The 20,938-nt window shown below is 35.9% G+C and overlaps 1 protein-coding gene and 1 non-coding gene across 11 annotated transcripts in view; both read left to right on the top strand.

The window, feature by feature from the left end:
* The window catches only part of stj (voltage-dependent calcium channel subunit straightjacket), a 170,434-nt gene extending 150,092 nt beyond the window's left edge, over positions 1–20,342 (top strand). For 6 of the 10 annotated variants that reach the window (XR_011331078.1, XR_011331079.1, XR_011331077.1 and 3 more), the window contains 5 exons: positions 2,653–2,770; positions 5,099–5,303; positions 6,897–7,092; positions 8,156–8,345; positions 12,422–20,342. Coding sequence is in view for 4 of the 10 variants with exons in the window: in XM_069819578.1 (XP_069675679.1) it covers positions 2,653–2,770; positions 5,099–5,303; positions 6,897–7,092; positions 8,156–8,260 (624 nt within the window). In the remaining 6 variants the exon portion in view is untranslated. The remainder of the gene's footprint in view (positions 1–2,652; positions 2,771–5,098; positions 5,304–6,896; positions 7,093–8,155; positions 8,346–12,421) is intronic. The other 4 variants (XM_069819578.1, XM_069819576.1, XM_069819577.1 and 1 more) reach the window with 4 other exon arrangements.
* Positions 17,141–17,212, top strand: TRNAN-AUU (transfer RNA asparagine (anticodon AUU)). The gene has a single exon. It is a non-coding gene; the product is annotated as a tRNA-Asn (tRNA).
* Positions 20,343–20,938: the final 596 nt, after the last annotated feature.

Here is a 20,938-nt window from a genome sequence, read left to right as displayed (position 1 = left end):
GGTCCACTAAACATATAGGCCTACACTGATTAAGTACAGGCCATGACTGTTTGGCCAAGCATCTGCATAGAATTGGAATATATCAGTCCCCTAACTGTCCATTGTGCAACTCAAACCAAGAAATTGATTCAGAACATCTCAAAATCCGTGCGTCAGTGGCTAACCATGACAATATCTTTGAAAAATATTGGAGTGCAAGAGGTCAAATGACTTTATTGTCAAATGCCTGGCATTAGAAAACAACAACAACACTGATTAAGTAAATATCAGTGACACGTTTCTTGTATCAAATGGTAAGAAACTCCAGAGATGTATTCTAGAATATACAAACAATGCAACATCAATTGTATGAACGTGCCAACTTCTGTAAATGAGTTGATATGTTTAAAAATGATAAAACAGTTATTGTAGGTACCAAGGAGATCAGTCGAAATTTCAGTCCCAACGTCTGAAAAGAATATTGATAAAGTTATTTGGTAAGATAGGAGGGTAACTTTTCAAGATATGACTTTAAAAGTCCATACATAACATTGAAATGCTTTCAATTATCCATAACCATCCGAACTATCGTAAAATTTGAAGGTAGGTCCCGAAGTAGCTTATAAACGAGAAGAAAGAAACCAGACTTGGGATGTGCAATGGTTTGGATAATCTTTATTTGCCTGATGGGAATGAGCTTCTGAAAATAATGGAATGTGGACAGAGTCTAGTAAGCAGAGCATGAAGTGAAGGTATCCATCTTCACCTGTTAATAATATTCAAATCTAAACCATTTGTAAGTAAAGTTGTTGTTGTTTTCTAATGCCAGGCGTTTGACAATAAAGTCATTTGATCTCTTGCACTGCAATATTTTTCAAAGATATTATCATGACCAGCCATTGAAGCACAGATTTTGAGATGTTCCGAATCCATTTCTTGGTTTGAGTTGCACAATGGGCAGTTAGGGGGCTGATATATTCCAATTCTATGCAGGTGTTTGACCAAACAGTCATGGCCTGTTGCCAATCTAAATGCAGCTACAGACGATTTTCGTGGTAAATAGGGAATTAACTGTGGATTTTAATGCAGAGAGTTCCATTTTTTCCCTTGGGATTGTGTTATCAAATTTTGTTTGTTGAAGTCTAAGTATGTAGATTTAATAAATCTCTTCACAGAGTAATACGTAGATTTAGTAACAGGTCTGTAAGTAGCAGTGCTGCCCTTCTTTGCTAAAGCATCCGCATTCTCGTTTCTCAGGATTCCACATTGGGATGGTATCCATTGGAATACAATTCTTTTATTGAGTGATATTAATTGAGAGAGCATTTTAGTTATTTCTGCTGTTTGAGATGAAGGTGTGTGTTTAGAGACGATTGATAGAATAGCTGCTTTGGAGTCTGACAATATGACTGCATTCCTAAATTTATTTGTAAGTAAAGTAATGATGACTCTGTTTTACATTATTAATTTTATTGCATAATTCATTGTGTCTTCTTGAAAGGTCACTGCACTGTGATTAGCAAGCATTATGCCATCTTGTGGAGTCAATGCAAGGCAGGGGCTTTTTTCTTCTTTTTCTTCTTCTTCTTCTTCTTCTTCTTCTTCTTCTTCTTCTTCTTCTTCTTCTTCTTCTTCTTCTTCTTCTTCTTCTTCTTCTTCAGGATAACTGTCCGTACCGTAGTCAAATGCACTGGACAACTTGGTTGGGAGATTGGCTCACTCCCTTACAACCCAGATTATTAAAGTTTTGCTCTTGTTAAAGATGCTGTGAGACGAATCAGATTTGGTGGTAATGAGAAAGTGAAAATAAGAGTAGGCTAGGCTACATCAAGGTAGAGATCTATTTTCTGCAAAAATTCGAAATCTTATAGTAGTGCAGTTGTATGTCATGCATTATTGCCAGTAGAATAAGCAAGCTTGATCTGTGCTCTGAGTGAGATGCTTGCACCCATTTGAAAGGGCACAATAAAGTTGCACAAATATTAATTGTCAATATTACAGTTATTCTGTAGGACAAATTAATAAAATCTTTAATATTCCCATAGCTAACAGTGCATATTTCTGTACAGATTACTGTGCACTTAACTGCGGAATCCCGGCCAAATAAGTCACTCAGCTGAGTGCGCCCCTTGTGTAATGGCAGTTGACTTGGACATAAAACATCAACGTATATGCCTAACTTGGAGTCAGGCCAAAAGGGAAACATTGAAGGAGGAGGGTTCGATCCGGTGCTCTGGATTGAATTCGGCGTAACTCAGTGGTCAAAGCGCTTGGTACATAGAACCAAGGACCCATGTTCGATCCCCAGCGCCAGAGCGAATTTTTCTCCTCAAATATTAATCTGAAATCTACATTAAATCCCCTGAGGCCCTAAGTAAATCATTATATGGATAAAAGGAATGTAGACCGAAGTTTTATATTGTATAAATATAAGGAAATTTAGTAACAGAAATTGCCTAAATGCTGCAAAACATTTCTGCTCTCCAAGATTTTCACTTTAATGCATAATTTTGTTCACTATCTGTGTAACATTTTATTTAGGTGTGTTTTAAAATCTTTGATTGCATGTATCTCAATTCACCGTATTGAGGTACACGCCCTCAATTATTATAACATTTGCAGAACATTTCCGTTGCACCCAATAATTGTCATCTTTCAATTCTATCATGGCAGCCTCTGAATCATCTGAAATGGATGATGGAATGGTTCGTAGGCAACATCGTGTGGCTGGCCATTGAAAGCAACTTGAACTTCCTCTGGCACCTCACGGATGCATTTTCTTCATATGACGGTATGTACTGATAGGACAGTCACACGTTTATACCACAAAAGAATTCTGGGGCCACTTATTACTAGAATAGCCATAGCCACATGTTACAGATGCCAGAATGAAGTGTTACCGGTATCATTAGGGGGCGGATTGCTATGCATTAGAAAACAGCAAAATATGCATGCACTTATGCTCTTGAAAACCATGATATATGCACTAAAAATAACAAAATATGCACTCTTAAAATTTGGGGGGGGGGGAAACAATTTACCATTATTAACAATTTTTCTGTTGTACATAAAAATATTGAGACACCATCAGTTGCCAAAGTTGCGTGTCCTTCAACTCACAGCTTAAACAGTGCACCTGCAAAGAACTTTTTGTTAGACAGTGTTGATAAAACTAATTCAAAATGAATAATTTTCTTGCAGCTAAGCTGTTCTAAAATAGAATGCACTCTACACACTGTCGAAGTTTCTAAGACCTGCCACCATATAATTTTTTATTTTTATTTTAGTAGGTTATTTTACGACGCTTTATCAACATCTTTGGTTATTTAGCGTCTGAATGAGATGAAGGTGATAATGCCGGTGAAATGAGTCCGGGGTCCAGCACCAAAAGTTACCCAGCATTTGTTCATATTGGGTTGAGGGAAAACCCCAGAAAAAACCTCAACCAGGTAACTTGCCCTGACCGGGAATCGAACCCGGGCCACCTGGTTTCGCAGCCAGATGCACTGACCGTTACTCCACAGGTGTGGACGTCACCATATAATAAAATGAAAATAAATATTCTGATTTGCCACGTTGGTAAAAAAAAAATTGCATTATGGTGCCTATGTTATTGTTGAATTGTTGACAGGTGGCGAAATTCGAGTTTAGCGAGTGTAAAGAAGCCTATGACCTCGTTCTGTAATTTCTGCTCTAATCATATTGCAGTGTTCTAGTGACAAAATCTTATGAACATGTGGAGTAGACAATAAGGTGTCTTCTTGTTTGAATAACTGCTCTTTTAATCACAACTTTCATCCATCATAACATTCCAATATTGTAAATTTGCAGTCAGCAATACATTTCTTCTCACATCATAAAAATGTCTCTGTACTTTAGAAATGGCACTTAGAATAGGTAGCAGTATCTATAAAGTTTTTAATGACACTTAGAATTAGATATACTGGTACAGCTATAAATATCACTTAGAATTAGGTGTACGGTTATAGATAGGCCTAATATTAGATGTCCAGTTACATGTAAATTGTCCCAAGGATTATGTACTGGTATACAATTTTGAATACATAGTCCCTAGGGTTATATTTACGGTTTCAGTTGTTCTTGAGACTATATTTACTTTTTTAAATTATCCCTGTACAGTTTAAATTAGTCCCTAGTTTTAAATATATAGGATAGTGTTTCTAAGATTACATACAATTTTAAAAACGATCCCTCTTATTACCGTATTTACGCGATTGTAATGTGCACTTTTTTTGATAGAATGTCGTCTTGAAAATTAGAGTGTGTATTATATTCGCGTGCAAACACCAGACTCGAACAAATTTAAATGCCCTATTTATACTACGAGATACTGGCTGGAAAACCGCTGACAGAAGTGGCCTTGCATTTTCGTGTTTTCTCGTCTTTTGCGCATTTTTACCATGAATATTATTTTTAAATATGGGAATGACTTACTGGCAGTTTTTTCTTTTATTGCGCGTCTTTAAATAAACCAAAGAATTCACCAATAATAATTATGAGAGGGTGTCTTGACAGTCATTGTTCTGACATTAACCAACGAGTTCCAGAGTAATATAACTCGGGCATAAACCCAGACCTGTTGACCGGAAGTTCTATTTCTAATTCCAGCAAGTGAGGACGAATGCGATGTTTACCTAGAGGTAAGGATGGCTTTATAATATTATTTAAATACTGAGGGCTTTTAGCACAGGTGCGTATTATATTCGCCAGTTTTCTGTAAGATAAAAAATTGGGTTGGTTATTATATTCGATGGAGTATAGTAAATACCGTATATCTGAAGTTCTAAATTGAACCTACTGTTATATAAATAATTTTAGTTAGATCTACGATTTATTTGGAGCTTAAATTATGTGTGGAATTAGACTATATTTTTAAATGGTCCCTAGGATTGTATTTATATTTTTTAATGTTTATTGTTTTACATGATTCTTACTATTTGATTTCCACTTTTAATGGATCTACGATTATATGTAGTTTTTAGTGGTTCATGAAGGTTTTCAATAGTATGTACAATTTAATTAGTACTGTATATGAGAATTAAGTGGACAGTTAAAATAATCCCTGGCACGGTGTGACCATGATTACTGCACTGTGTAGATTATCACGACGGCTCCGACTTCGCTACTGACACGACATTCGTGGAGGACTCGGAGGAGCAGAACATGAAGCCCACAGAACCGCCCTATGAGAAGCTGCAAATCAACAGAACCCGTCCTGAACCTTGCGACATGGAGATGGAACTGTACCAGCTGGAGTCACGGAACGAGCGCGCCTTCTCCAAGAAAGCAGATGAATGTAATAGGTATACTGATGAATTTATTTATGTAATACACAAGGTTTGCACTACATTAATTAGACATTGCAGCAGAAGCTCGTGCTTGGGCGCAGTACTTACTTACTTACTGGCTTTTAAGGAACCCGGAGGTTCATTGCCGCCCTCACATAAGCCCGTCATTGGTCCCTATCCTGAGCAAGATTAAGCCAGTCTCTATCATCATATCCCACCTCCCTCAAATTAATTTTAATATTATCTTCCGATCTACGTCTCGGCCTCCCCAAAGGTCTTTTTCCCTCTGGCCTCCCAACTAACACTCTATATGCATTTCTGGATTCGCCCAGACGAGCTACATGTCCTGCCCATCTCAATCGTCTGGATTTAATGTTCCTAATTATGTCAGGTGAAGAATACAATGCGTGCAGCTCTGCGTTGTGTAACTTTCTCCATTCTCCTGTAACTTCATCCCTCTTAGCCCCAAATATTTTCCTAAGAACCTTATTCTCAAACACTCTTAATCTCTGTTCCTCTCTCAAAGTGAGAGTCCAAGTTTCACAACCATACAGAACAACCGGTAATATAACTGTTTTATAAATTCTAACTTTCAGATTCTTTGACAGAAGACTAGATGACAAAAGCTTCTCAACCGAATAATAACACGCATTTCCCATATTTATTCTGCGTTTAATTTCCTCCCGAGTGTCATTTATATTTGTTACTGTTGCTCCAAGATATTTGAATTTTTCCACCTCTTCGAAAGATAAATTTCCAATTTTTGTAGTTCCATTTCGTGCAGTTCAGTTTAGTTACAGAAAATTGAAGAGTCTTCATTCAGCACAATAATATGAATATATACTAAAATATAAACTATGTAATACTGTACAGGGTGTTTCAGACCACCTGTATCATCCTGTTTTCTCGAAAACTATATGATACTGGTTGTTCATAAAAAAATTTTGGTAACCAAAATCTATGTAAAGAATCGATTGGTGGCAGTACCATTTCCTGTAACAAACCGAAAGTTGGGGTACCGTGATCAACTTCGAAATTTCAAATGAGAACATGGGTCATTGAAGGTGCCATTGGAAACTACTTTTAAAAAGAAACAACTTTTACCGAAACTTTTTTTTCTAACTTTTATTGTTTACTCACAAAGCAACAAAAATGGTATTTTCTGAGAAATGTTATATGTTGTTTATGCACGTACTCTCTTCATAGTAAGTGTTCAAAATGTCCGCCACCCTGTGCAAAACAATGTTCTGATCTCCTCCTAACATCTGTTATTGCACAAAATGAACATACAACATAGCATACAAAACACAAAATACACTACGAAAACATCTTAACACACAAACAAAACCCGACAGATGTTTACAAATTAACATGCAATAGTTGTAGCGACTCCTACATTGGACAAACTGGGAGAACCCTTCAAACAAGATACAAGGAACACATGACAGTCGTAACCAAGTCACTAAGGTAAAGTAGGTACTGGTACCTAATAGCTTCATGAAGTTATAACAAGTGTAACATTCCCATTAAAGTTCCGAATACTTGAAAACAGAGTACGAGTTTTACTGATGCATCAAGCAATGCAATGCACTTGTGTTTGTATTGCAGACCTTTCGTGGTGCAGAAAGTAAGTTACAGCAACATGATTCTGGTGGTGGTGGACGCGCTGTGCTCCCTGGAGGAGAGGGAGCTCAGTGTGGCTCCGAACGAAGTGCGGTACAACAACACGCTGGCCTGCTTCAAGGTGCACACCACGGAGCTGCCTCGCAAGCGACCCGCAACTTGCATACGACACCATCCCAGAGTGAGCATCACTCTACTTAATTCTCCTAGTACAAAACTGCCATGCCTCCTTTGTTCAGAGTGGTAGGCCCACATTTTATTATAGGATCAACATTCACAGCACAATATTAGGATTTCCAGATATTCCTCACTTCATACATGTGCTAAGCAGTTTCCTGAATTTTGCACTTACTTCAGTCCATTGTAAAGAATGTGAATAGAAAGTTGAATCGTCAGCAGCTTTATTGATCCATTCGTTATTCATATTAATGCTGTTTTCTATGATCTGTGATCAGATAGTTGAAAGAGATCGCTGAATAATGAAACAAGTTTAGACAGTAAGTCATTAAATTAATTGACTGCACATGCTGAGAAATAACTTCAAGGTTCGAGTATTTTATATTCTTTTTATACTTATTGCATCCTTTATTAACTTTTTTCTTTCATTCAAAATTTTATCATTGAATAATACAGTAAAACTTACTCGGCATGGAATTGCAATGGACCGAATTTATTTAAAAAATTTGACAAGTTTCCACAGACTACTTAATTTCAGAGGAACTTTTTTTAAGAATGAGTAGGTCTGTGAGGCATGAGATTATTATTTACCTGTTTATAAGTGAAGCTGACACTAATTTTGGAGAGAATTTCTCGATTTTCCCTCACTAAAATTTTGAATTCTTAACAGTAGTCGAATAAAACAAATTACAAAAATGATTGTGTTTGAAACAGTAAGAAGAAATGCCACAGGTCTGCATCTGCACATCATACTTCTGGTCGGAAGCTTTCACAAGCACTCACTCCCTTTGATCTCTGCAAATACGTGCTTACATTTACTTTTAGACTCAACGCAAATGCAGTATATTGATTTATTATTCCTGTTAAGATTTTGTCACTATGATTAATTGTAGTCCATATAACTAGAGCAGTCAATAACATTGTTCATTTTAATTGAAGAAAGCATTTGTGAATTTTTGAAGCTGTATTTTTCAGGAATTAAACAGTACTCAAGCCTAAAGAGGTCAGTTTGAGTATTAATGATGGGAGTACTTGAATGAGGCTGATAATCGTCAACATGTTTTCAGGAGGAAGAAATAAAGCTATGCGGACACAGTTCGCGGGTGGAAGCGAGTCTTGTGCCACTTGTGCTGTGTTGGCTGGTGGCGTGTTTGCTGCACACAGAACACTAGTCGCAGTGGACGGAGCTCGCTGACTGTGATATGACGTAGGTAACTGGCCAGATAATTGTTGGACAGGACCAGTCGTGTGCATGAGGTGTGTGTGTTTTCCTTTCGTACGTTCGTAATGCACATTACAGTCTATTAACAGAATTAATGCTTGAGTTTTACGTTGATGCAAATTTAATGAAAACTAATATGGAAACTGAGCGATTTTCATTGCATTATTTTTGTGAAGAACCATCTAATTTCCTCTTCAGAATATCTCTGTACTAATTTTTTATGCATAGATGGTTGTGGGTCCATTTCTTATGAATTTTTAAAACGAAAATTACTTATTCATCGTACATACTCGGTAGATTATGTACTCGTACCTTGTGTCTTTTCACGCTTTTTGTGCTAAACAACTACCCAAAGGAATCACTGATGACATCCAGAGCCATATGCTGGCGGAAATTTTAAGAGCTTTAATTCGAAGCAAGTTTAAAAAATGTTACCAAAACAAAAGACATTCAGGAATTCACTTATAGTATCACACCCAGTTCCGCAGTGGCATGTGCGTCTGTGTTACTCCTATATGAGCAAGATGGCAGTATGACTCAAATATACCAGTAGACTTACTTATGTTCACAAGTTCGTATTAATTACGGATCCCAATTTTCAAAATAAACTGGGACACTTGGATGTATATACACGAAATATTTTAGCACCACGGCAGTTCCATATAATATGAGTTTTTGTGGTTTTAGGCTCATTTTGTGAAAGTCTGATGATTAGATATAGTCAGAGTTGGCACAGGACACGTTTTCCAAATATACTAAATTTAATCACTGATTTATAATAACTTTAGGTAATAATTAAAAACAACTTTAATTCTGTTTTACAAATATTTAGATATTGTACCTTTGTAAAGTGTTATCTTTGTCCTCAACAAAGTTATCCATGGGCCAGTCCACTCCTCAATTTCAGGGAATTTGTTGGAAGAATGAATAACTTTCAAGAGTGTGACGTCAGAAGATATAATTTCAAAGAACTTCAGACAAGTAAGGTCCTCGTAAAATGTTTTCAACAACAAAATTAACTTGACAGTATTTTCTTGAATCTTCTTTTTCCCTTTGGTCCACAAAGTGTTCCTCCCAACGGGAACCAGGCAGCCTCAAGCCAGTCAAGGTTTTCTTACTAAAGTGTGCAGAAGTTTCTACACTTTTAGATGCACTGACTTTTTTCTTCAGTTACAAACACTTTCTAAAGGATGGAAACATCAAAAGGTTTATCTTCATTGATGAGAGACTTTGCTAAGCCTTTAGCTTACTATAGGATTCTCCCAGGTCAAATCGCGTTCGTTTTTCTGCATCAGTCCACTCAGCTGCTGTAGAGTAAAGTTCTGCTCCTGCCCTTCATCTTCTCCACTCCTCGCCATCTCAAGAAGGTCAGTGGTTCATGAAACTTACTTCTTCCCTTCATTCAAGTTTCAACAGGAGGCTTTCTACTGCTTTCATCGCCGCAGAACCAATTGCTTCATCTCTTTCAATTTTAATATAGGTTCTGAAAATATTACAAGCTGACTTCGTAAGAAAATAACATACTTACTTACTTACAAATGGCTTTTAGAGAACCCGCAGGTTCATTGCCACCCTCATATAAGCCCAAAAGTATCTTTTGTCAAAAATCCTTTGATGGTAGTCGGGCACTTTTCAGAGCAAAGAGACTGGTACATCTCAATTTACCTGTTGGCTCCAAAGACAACCACCTGGTAAAAGATCTCAACTTCCCAACCTCATGATGTATGTGTGGAAATGGAAAAAGGTTTTCACAATCACAGTTGGATGTCAACTGGAAAAGTGTCTGCAGCTGTTTGCACTGCATTCTGCACCCACTGCTGTGTGTCCCTCCTTGCCACTCAAGTGCAGTCAGGAGATTTACGAAATATTTCATCAGCTATTCCATGGCATAACATGCTGGCAAAGAATACCTGCTGATTCATTTTGCAAATTGTTAAATTCTAGTGTTTGTGATCTGATGCATAAATCAGTCAAAATACAATATCTCTCAATTATTGGTACCATTTTCAGATCAATGTGGTAATTAACATCTACAGAAATGAGAGCTGTCATATTTAATCTTCTTCTCGACATTGACAGCAATTGCTTTACATTTTGTCTCTTGAAATAACGATTTTTTGTTTATAAATTGTCTTAAAAGTCCAGATGTGCATTCCATAGGCTTTTTTTTTTAATAATTTATTGATTGCTCAGGGCATTTAGCACTATACAGATCATTTCTAAATAAAATATAAATACAGTACATGACACAGAATTGAGGGCAGCCTATATTGGGCTCCTCAATGAGCAAAAATAATTGTTAATAAATAGTTATAAACATAGGTTGGTGTGATGATAAATTTTGATTACAATGTGAGGTCCATTGGAAGTTGGCTCTTGATTCTGGTGGGAAATGTGGACTTTCTTCCGAGAGAGTAGTGGATGGCGCCTGGAACATTTTCTAAACTGTTTGATTGTGTCAATACCAGTTTCTCTGTGTAGTTGGCTATTCCGGACAAACCAAAGAAAATTGAGTGAAATTCGTAGGACTTTATTTTGAAATGACTGGATGTGTTTAATTTCACTTATTGCAGCTCCTCCCCAGACAGGACAGGCATAAAGCAGTAGAGGTCGTAATAGAGATGTGTAAAGTAGCATGCGATTTTGTAGCTTTAGAGATGATTTCTTGTTGAGGAGCGGATATAATTTAGTGAGTCTTGAGTAGGCCAATTTAAGTTTGTTGTTGATGTGACAGACGGCGATCTAAGTGCACTCCAAGATATTTTACAGCTTCATCCTTTGGTTTCCACGGTATCACGTTGGTTGAAAGATTTATGCATGGAGGATTAGCAGGACAACACAAAGTAAATATCATTGCTTCGCATTTATTGTAGTTCAGTGCAATGCGCCAATTTTCAAGCCAAGGGCATATGATGCTTAAGGCTTCCTGAAGGTGATTTGAGGCTATGTTAATGTTGCGATGGGTTGCATAAATAGCTGCATTGTCTGCATACATAGCAATTTGTGCAGTTGGTGTTGCAGGAATATCCGAAGTATATACATTGAATAATATCGGACCTAAGATAGAGCCTTGTGGAGTGCCAGCACTAATAGGTCTAACAGTGAGTACAACTCACTCTGACTGAGAATGTGCGATTTGACAAAAAATAGTCATTATGTTGCATAGGTAGTCTGGATCGCCGGACTTGTGTAATTTGCACCATTTCAACTTTCAAATTTTCCCCAGAATGAAAGCAAGTTAATTTCTATAATTCGACCTCACTAAATCCAAATCTGGAAACCAAAATGTGCTATTACCTAACATTTTCCTACAACTCTATAGGATTCTACAATTCTGTTCTAAATCGTTCAACTTCTTTTTGTTATTACATCATAATCTTAAATTAATATGTGTATGTTGTGAAAACTGTTTGAATATTAAAGTGAGATTATGAGACATAAAATAAACAGTTATGGTATGCTCTATGAAAACAGTTCATATAATGACATGCAAAAAGAGAAAAAATTGAAATAAAAGTATATCTTTATTCACATTTTTAGAATTTCTTTCTTAAGCTCTTTCGTTTGTAACTGCCGCCAGAATCCTCTAGTAGAAGGATCCAATAATAGTCTGCTAACATATTCTGAAGTGACTTTCCTGAATATCTTTTTTCCGTGGTAGAAATATCCTGATGGAATCTTTCTCCGTGCTCCCAGGTTAGGAGGAGTCCAAATGGAAGTACAAAAAGTGCATTTTTAAAAACATATTGCATCCCATATGTCTTCAACAAGTTCCTGATAGTTATGGGCTTTCACAAAACCGAGGAAATTTATGCATATCTCTCTGAAAGCTAGCCATGCAAATTTCTCAGTTTCTGTTAACAGATTCACAAAAATGTTATCATGAATGATGTCACAAATTATATTCCCGCTTTTAACTTACTATAGTATGACGAAGTTTAGGAAATTTTGTTCTGAAACACCCAAAATCCTGGCCATGCTTTCCCAGAACTTTAGCAAAATGTTTCATCAACCCTAACTTAATCTGTAATGATAGCAACAGAATATATATTTTTTAACCAGAGGAAGATTCTGCACAGTTTTCTCACCTGGAATTATTGTTTGTCTCCAGCGTATTGCTGTGCTGCAGAATGCGTGGTCCTGCGTGCTTGTTGAAGAGGCCAGGATTGTTTTTAACATTCATTTTGAGTCTGCCAAGTAAAAAGATTTTATTTGTACTGAACTTACCTGAATCTAAGATTTATCCTCTATCGAAAATTAGAACAATTATTTTTTCGCAATATGGGGTAGTTATAGAAGGATATCACAATAGCTTCTTCGGAATTGCGAAGAATATTGATAATTAATAATGGGTCCCAGAACCGAAACAACATCTATTTTTCTTAGCAATGATTTGTACTCGACCTATTTTTGTCATAACACAGTACTAGCTAATTATTGACTTATTCTTTGGAGACGCTGTAGTATTTTTTATCTTTTCACAGTTAAATCTCTCAAAGTTGGACAATTACTGTTCCACCAAAATCTGTCCAGCTTACAGAGGTGTCCGAGATGTGGAACAAAAATTCTGGATGCAGAAGTGTACCATGGACATGGCACTGAACAAGGAACTGTTACAAGTACTGTAATAGCTGCATTTTTTTCCTTATTTCACTTAACTGAATTTGAATTCTTTTCTTTAGATGGTAGATCTATATGTTTATTATTATTAGGTACTGTTATTTAAATTAATTCGAATCAATTCAGTAGGCTACACTTATTTAGTCACAGTACCTATTGTATTCTATGTTTAGTCAAAATCATATTTTAAAATGTTCCAACAGTTGCAGCTTCATTTCGATTTGAATGGTTTACATCTGTACGCACTTTCAGGTAAGTTATTTTGATTGAAAAATTTGTTATAAGTCGCTGCCTATTGGTTTCATTTATTTCCTATTTTCGTCACAATAGTTCTCGTTGATCACAAGCAAAGACTTAACTCTGTTTCTTGTACAGCTTCAGCGCAAGCCTGAACAATCGAACTGAGGATATTTGGAAACATTTCCTCGTTAAAATCAAGGATAAAACAATTAATCTGTCCAACATAATATGACCAAAGTGAAGTCCAAGTTAAAGGATAGACGGGTGTCTGAGACATAGAGGATTCAAACCTTGTAAATATATAGTATTTTAAGTGGTTTCAAAGAAAAATGTCCAAGATAGAGGAGTGTCCAGGTTATAGAGATGTCCAACTTGAGAAGTTTTACTATATTACAAATTATTTACATTCCAAGCTGTTTAATTAGAGAAACAAAAATGACTATACAGTATATATAGCTTTGAGATCTTAGATTTGGGTAATTTCAACTCTTTGAAAAGCAAAATGTAGTAAAATAGGTGTACCGTTATAAAATGCAATTTATTTCTTTTTTTACGCTAGAGTCTTGATTTAACTCTTTAAGGGCACAACAGAACTGAAGCCCTACAAACAGCCTGTGGTATCACATAAAAATGCCAGTGACAATGCATGGGACAGTCCAAGTATGAATACTTGCTAAGCAATTTCTTTGAAGGGTCAAAGGCAAGTGTTCATAATTTGTAGATATATACAGGTTGTAAAGATCCTGACTTAAGATATTGCTCAACCACTAGATTTTTTCTGTTCAGTTTATTTTATTAGGAAGACGTATGCCTATTGTATTATTTTCACAGTTGAAGAATGTGATACCAAAACGTGTTCAGTCCATTTTTAGACAAGGATTGGCATTATTTTGGAAGATGATGATAGAGGGATGAAACATAATCATAATCATAATCTGGCCAGGTGGAGTGAGCAAGTTTTGGGATCGCACTTTTCATTTGCTTGTATGGTGTAAAAATGTTGTTGATAAGGAAGATAGGTGCAAATGAATGTAAAAAAAAAGTCACTATAAATGAATATATGTGAATTTTGCATATCTTATCATAAAGTTTCAAATCAAAATGCACTTTTTATGCAGTACTATTTTAATACCATTACATTAGCATTGTTTCATCAATTTTCTAATTAGTGTTATATATTCGTGTTTGATTCCCAGACATGACATTTAGATCTCATAAAAATGCACATGAGCAATGCTTTATGCAAGATTGTTTCAAGCCAACTTCTTGTGTTCTGGTCTGAATATAAATCAATAGTTGAAGCATTAAAAGAGAGAATAACTCCTTGAAACTTTATTTCAGATACAAATTGAATTAAAATTAAAAGGGAATCTGTTAAATATGTAAAAGAAGTAATTTCCAATGCATAATGCATATATTGTATTTTCCAGATCAAAACATAGTGTTGGTAAAATGTTGATATTAAGTGAAAAGCTCACCAACTTATTTTGAAAGATGGCGAAAGATTTCATTTTCTGTAGGCACATATTAATGATAGTATCACAGCTCTTGTTGTCTGGCCCACATTTGTCTCTCTTTCCTACTGGTTCATACTTCCATGCTAATCTTAGTATGCGATTTTGATTCATTCCCTCTAGGTGCCCTAGCCATTTTTGCTGGTAAAAGTTCCTGTAACATTAATATTTTACCTTAATAATTTCTAGGGAGGTCTTTTGCTTCCTCCTGGAGCTGTGTAGTAGAGGTGGGGGTGCGTTTATGATTGGTAGTTTTAGGTTGAAAGAGTGTCACTCGAATCTTGAGGATGTGTTGTCTGTAAATTTCGTATTGTTCTGGGCTTGTTTTTGATTGCTGCATACTTAATGTTTGTGGTAAAGATGGCCACATCCAATTCAACCACTTCGAAGAAGTTTTGTGACATATAAATATTGGCCCATTCTCCATAACAAAGTGCGTTTGTAAACAAAACTTTGCTGGCCTCTACTGCTCACATGACGCATTTCCGGTCATAAGCAGGGTGCGAATTGGAAAATTATCCCCTCTCATAAATTCATATCAACATTCCTGCCAGAGATAACTTCTGTCCCCCTCACAAAATACAAAATATAATTGTTTTAGTATGAATATACTTTATAAAGTATCAAGTAAGCAAAGAAAATAATATTGATGTATTATCATCACTGGCAAGCTAACAACAATCAATAACTTAGGAATTACACATCTTATCTTAAGCCTGCTCGTGGATATAATTATTGTTATTATGATCAAGATGCAAGACAAGCAACTCAGTGCGACCAAGCGTTGAGCCGTATCGAATGAGGATGATAATAATTTTATGTGTGGTATTCTCTATCAGAAATCTTAATCCGCACCCTGGCCATCCACTCCCAGTCTGTGTAACATCATTGGTGATGTACCGGGTGTTTCAGACCACCCGTATCAGCCCATTTTCTCGAAAACTATACGATACTGGTTGTTCATAAAAAAATGTTGATAACCAAAACCTATATAAAGAATCGATTGGTGGTAGTACCATTTCCCGTAACAAACCGAAAGTAAGGGTACCTGTGGTCAACTTCGAAATTTCAAATGAGAACATGGGTCATTGAAGGTGCCATTGGAAATTACATCTTCCCTCTCAAACGGTGGACAATGACAGCACAACAATCTTGAACCTGCTACTAATCGTGGGTAGAGTTTGTATTTCATTTAGGTTCAGGTGGTGAGTGCTTACGCAGTACATATAGATACTAAATGAGTAGTGTATCATTCATTACATAAATTAAAATCATTTACATCCATAGTACATTAAATGATTAAATAATTGAAATTTCTTCTTGAACATCCTTATCACCTCAGTTGCAAATTATCCGCGGTTTTTCACCCTCAACTTGCCAAGGATAATCGAGAGTCTACTGTGTAAGAAAAATAAATTACTCTATAAAACACTATGCAATGATAAAAGCAAATAGAAGAAACGGAAAGCCGAAAAAAAATTAACATAACAGATTAGAACATAAAATTATCATATGAAGACTAATATTCACGTGACAATGTCAGTGGCGTTATACCCACACCTGATTCCACCTTCGAAATCATTAAATACCTCCCACATGTCCCGACTGTAATTTCGGCTGCCTAAACAAATGAACAGCTTAAGTTAGACACCCTGTAAAATATTAAAGTTATTTCTTTCCTTATTTCCTTGCGTACCGTAGTAACTTTTAACATCCAAAAACAATTGAATCTTTTTGGCAACTTTAGCCCTAATCAGACTTAATATAAGAAAAATTTACATCCGAAAATAACTAAATTCGTCTGTCCTAAAATGTGAATATTAAATAATGCATGCAAATACACTATTAATGATTCTTTATACATAGTTTTTCTAACTGTATACTGCACTGAAAAATATCTATTGAAACGTTTTCTTTTAATTGTTATGATCTGAAAAATATATAATATGGATGCAAATCAAGATTTCAGGTATAACTCCCTGTAAAGTTGATTTGAATAATTTCGAGGGAAAAATTGTTCCGGAGCCGGGTATCGAACCCGGGGCCTTTGGTTTAACGTACCAACGCTCTACCACTGAGCTACTCGGGAACTCTAGCCGACACCGATCCAATTTTTCCCTCTATATCCACAGACCTCAAAGTGGGCTGACAACCGTCAAGCAACCAACTTCGAGTGCACACTAACTCCGTGTGACTTAAATTGTGGTTTTCTGTTAACGAACAGTGACGTGTATTATGCAAATCAAGATTTCAGGTATAACTCCCTGTAAAGTTGATTTGAATAATTTCGAGGGAAAAATTGTTCCGGAGCCGGGTATCGAACCCGGGGCCTTTGGTTTAATGTACCAAAGGCACACGGAGTTAGTGTGCACTCGAAGTTGGTTGCTTGACGGTTGTCAGCCCACTTTGAGGTCTGTGGATATGGAGGGAAAAATTGGATCGGTGTCGGTTAGAGTTCCCGAGTAGCTCAGTGGTAGAGCATTGGTACATTAAACTAAAGGCCCCGGGTTCGATACCCGGCTCCGGAACAATTTTTCCCTCGAAATTATTCATATAATATGGATGTTCAGCTTGTGAAACAGCTCTAACATCACAAGTCGACATAATATGCAAAGACAGCTACAGTTCTGATGCAAGATCTATGGAATACAATAAATAAAATGATTAAAAAACAGCATTTCATATATTGCTTGTGCATTGCTCATTCAACAGTGTATTTGATATTTTACCAATATGAAAAGGACAAGTTACGTTTACAAGGACCCTGTTCAGATCAGTTTCTAAAATGTGTGGATGACAATTCAATACTTCATTGTTTTCTTTGAGATGTTCTTGTTTACTAGTCAATTATACATTTGATGGTTTATTATATTATTTATCAGAGGCAGTCACATAAGAATTGGCTAACATGTAGTGTCTTCACATCCAAATTTTTTAATTGGCATATCTTAATAAAGAAACAGAATAATTGTTATAGTATTCCTTCTTATTACCTGCACTCATTTTACTGAATAATTCTCACACGTCTGTCAATTTCAGCTCATCACGTGTCTTACAATAATTATATTCATGAAGGTTTTCTTTCACTTTTGGAAGAAGCTGTAAGGTCACATTGTCGAGGATTGAACAGTAGGGGCTCAAAGAACATGTTGAAGAACTGTGACAGCTTGAACATGCGCAGAGCATTGCATGAGAAATTGACCTCAACAAATTATATGGCTAGAACTGTTCAAAGACATCGAAAATTACCTTTAAATACATTTTTGAAGTTTCTTTCATCTGCTGAACGTGAAAACTCTCGGGATAAGCTTCTGCAACAGTTTTCTCTTGGAAAAAATAGGGGGCCATATACCATTTTTGCAGGACATAGCACGAAACTCATTAACCGTTGGGGAATCCCCTATAAACTTCACTGTGGCTTTAGGATTTCCAGTCTCATATCCGAATGATTATTTACTTTTCCACTGGTGTGGAATGTCGAATCATTGCTAAAAATTAGCCTCTCACTAAATTTGAATCTTGCTCACAGTGTTGAAGCATTTCCACACATAAGTTATGACATTGATTTTGCCATCAGAGCGTGCAATAACTGAAGTTTGTATGGAGTAATTTTCAGCTGCTTCCATTGGACTGCTTTGGAAAATCAGTACGAACACGATCAGCTTCTTCACCCAACACATGTAGCCTAGTCGGTCATTATCTTCTGAATATATTCTAAGAGCCACTGTACGGCAGTAACAATGCGTTTTGGTTAATTTAAGCATGCAACATTCCTTTTTCAACTGCAGTGACAGGACTATGAACAAAACTCTAGAAATAGAATTTATACATTTTGAGTGGTCATGATTTTATAACATGTTGAAGTGGTCTATTTCTTTTGCAATCATGGTGTACTCTCCTTCCTATTCTTTACGTTGTAATTTTTTTTCTAATTATATCAATCAGTGATTATGGAGCTACTGAATTTGTATTGGCATAGGTAGATGCACACTTTATTCATATTACAAGAATTATTTCTGTGTTTCGTTTAATAAAATATCCCTATTCAAACAAAAATTACCGTAATGAAGATACTACCTTTCAGCCAACTCTGTTACGTTGCTGTAAATGTCTGTGCAAGGCATTGTGATGTGATTATTAATTCTATTATGCTGTTGGTCAGTATTGAGAATTTTCATACGAAAAATGGTTACGGTTATATGGCTAACAAAGTTATATATTTAAAATGTAACTAGCATCAGATAGAGCAGTGTTTCTCAAACTGGGTTGTGGTGCCATGTGAAGGTAGTCACGAAACAAAATATCGTAATGTATGCAAAAGGACTACAACAATTTTGTTTGAGAAAACCAACAGACAGATTTATTAATTATATAGTTCGAAGTCAAAATTTTAAATATGACGTGTTTGTTTTTCATTTAAAAGTTTGTCCATATGTAGGTCCACATTTAATTTTCAGTGTTACCATAAGACGTGGTGAAAGGGATTAATATTTTCATGTTGGAACACGTGACGACTCCCATACATCAACATGTACAAACTTGTCGCTAGCAAGACAGCCAGACAGTTTAGTCACTGTTATTGTTAAGTTTTTGCAGGGGGTCGCAAAGTATTAGACTTTTCAAGTCACGTTACTAAAAAGTTTGAGAAACACTAAGGTAGAGCATATCTGGAAGTGCTAGGTGATATTGTTACAATGTTCATCAATTTTATTAAATAAAAGTGTGTATATTACAATGTACTGATATACGTATGTGCCTTTTTGTAATGTATTAGTGTAATATTTCTTCGTTACAATACATTTGTGTTAAAATGTATTTGCAGAAGAATTTCATAATGAAGTGTACTGTGTTCTGACTTACCATATCAAAGTAAATTATCTCATTTCTACAGAAGCTTAGCAGCCAATAAGATAAACATGTTCACATGCTTACTAATTTTATGGACATATTGTATGCATCGTCCCTAGAATCTGATACCGACGTCTAGTAGCAAGGCTTGCACATTCAGAAAAGGGAACGGCAGGCTGTACCTGTCTAGACAGAGCCATTTGTAAACTATACAGATAAGGATGGAAAGATATTTCAAATGGACGATTCTAATAGTCACCAGGGTCTGATATAATGCGTTAGATACTACTGACATCAGTTCATACAACAGAATCTGAAACTTTGCAAAAAGGACCTCTGGACTAGTTAAGAAACAGACTGCAAATTTAAAAATACAAGCGAGCAATACTATTTTAAATAAAAATGTTACATTCTCTCCCTCCAGAGGTAACAGTGTTCTAGTCCACCCAGTGTGATGCGAGTCTTTCAGTGTTCAATGTACTGTGAAAAGCAGAAGCCTGCTGTCTACATCTGTGACAATGCGAACACCTACCAGCAGTCTCTCATCGTTCTCGTCATGTGTTTGAATTCCTGAATGTCTGCATATTATTTTCCATGTTCTGTGTTGTCTCAACTGGAAGAACGCTGATTTTGTAAACCGTGCATCAGGGAGATCTACCGTGATATTGTTTGAATTTTATTTTCTAAAAAAAATAGCTAGTATAGAAATTTTCATCATTTCCATACATGATATCTGTATTAGACTTGAAATCTTTGGTTAGAAATCCCATGTACTGTGGAAATTTCCAATAAAAAATATTCTTCAATTGACCAGGTAGCATCAAACTCTGATTTCTAGCCATCATCTCTGAATAAAAATTCTTATACATATTGTTTACAAGTGAATTGATTTTCAAAATAGAAATCATTTTGAAAAAAGCCATAATATATCAATATCAGGGTTGCTGGAACTATAATATATCTGTAGAAATCAACTGCTGTATTCACTCTCATATTACTTCCCTTTTTTTCCTCCTTTTTTTTTTAATGCAAAAGAAGTACGTATGTGTTTTATATTCACATGTGTAAAAAAAAAAGCAGTAAGAATAAAGTTTTTGAAGTTAGACTTAAATATAGATATTTTAGTTTTAAAATGCCAATACAGTTTGTCTACATAATCAATCACATTCAATTTAAACGACAAAGGATAACTAGCTGGCTTGTTGCTCATCTATATATTCACATCTTTCTCTGAATGACTGACTTCGGAAGTACGGTGTAGTAACCTATACCATCAGTAGAAGAAAGATAATTTGTCTGTCTGTGCTGTAGCATGTTGTTCCTCTTTGTCAGCGTGGATTCAGGACAAAGGGACTGAGGATAGTTTTACCTTGCAATCTTTCCGTGAGTATTTGTGATTGATAATG

The sequence above is a fragment of the Periplaneta americana genome, chromosome 2, assembly GCF_040183065.1.
Source record: "Periplaneta americana isolate PAMFEO1 chromosome 2, P.americana_PAMFEO1_priV1, whole genome shotgun sequence".
In the NCBI taxonomy this organism is placed as follows: Eukaryota; Metazoa; Arthropoda; class Insecta; order Blattodea; family Blattidae; genus Periplaneta; species Periplaneta americana.
This window is presented reverse-complemented; position numbering and strand designations above follow the sequence as displayed.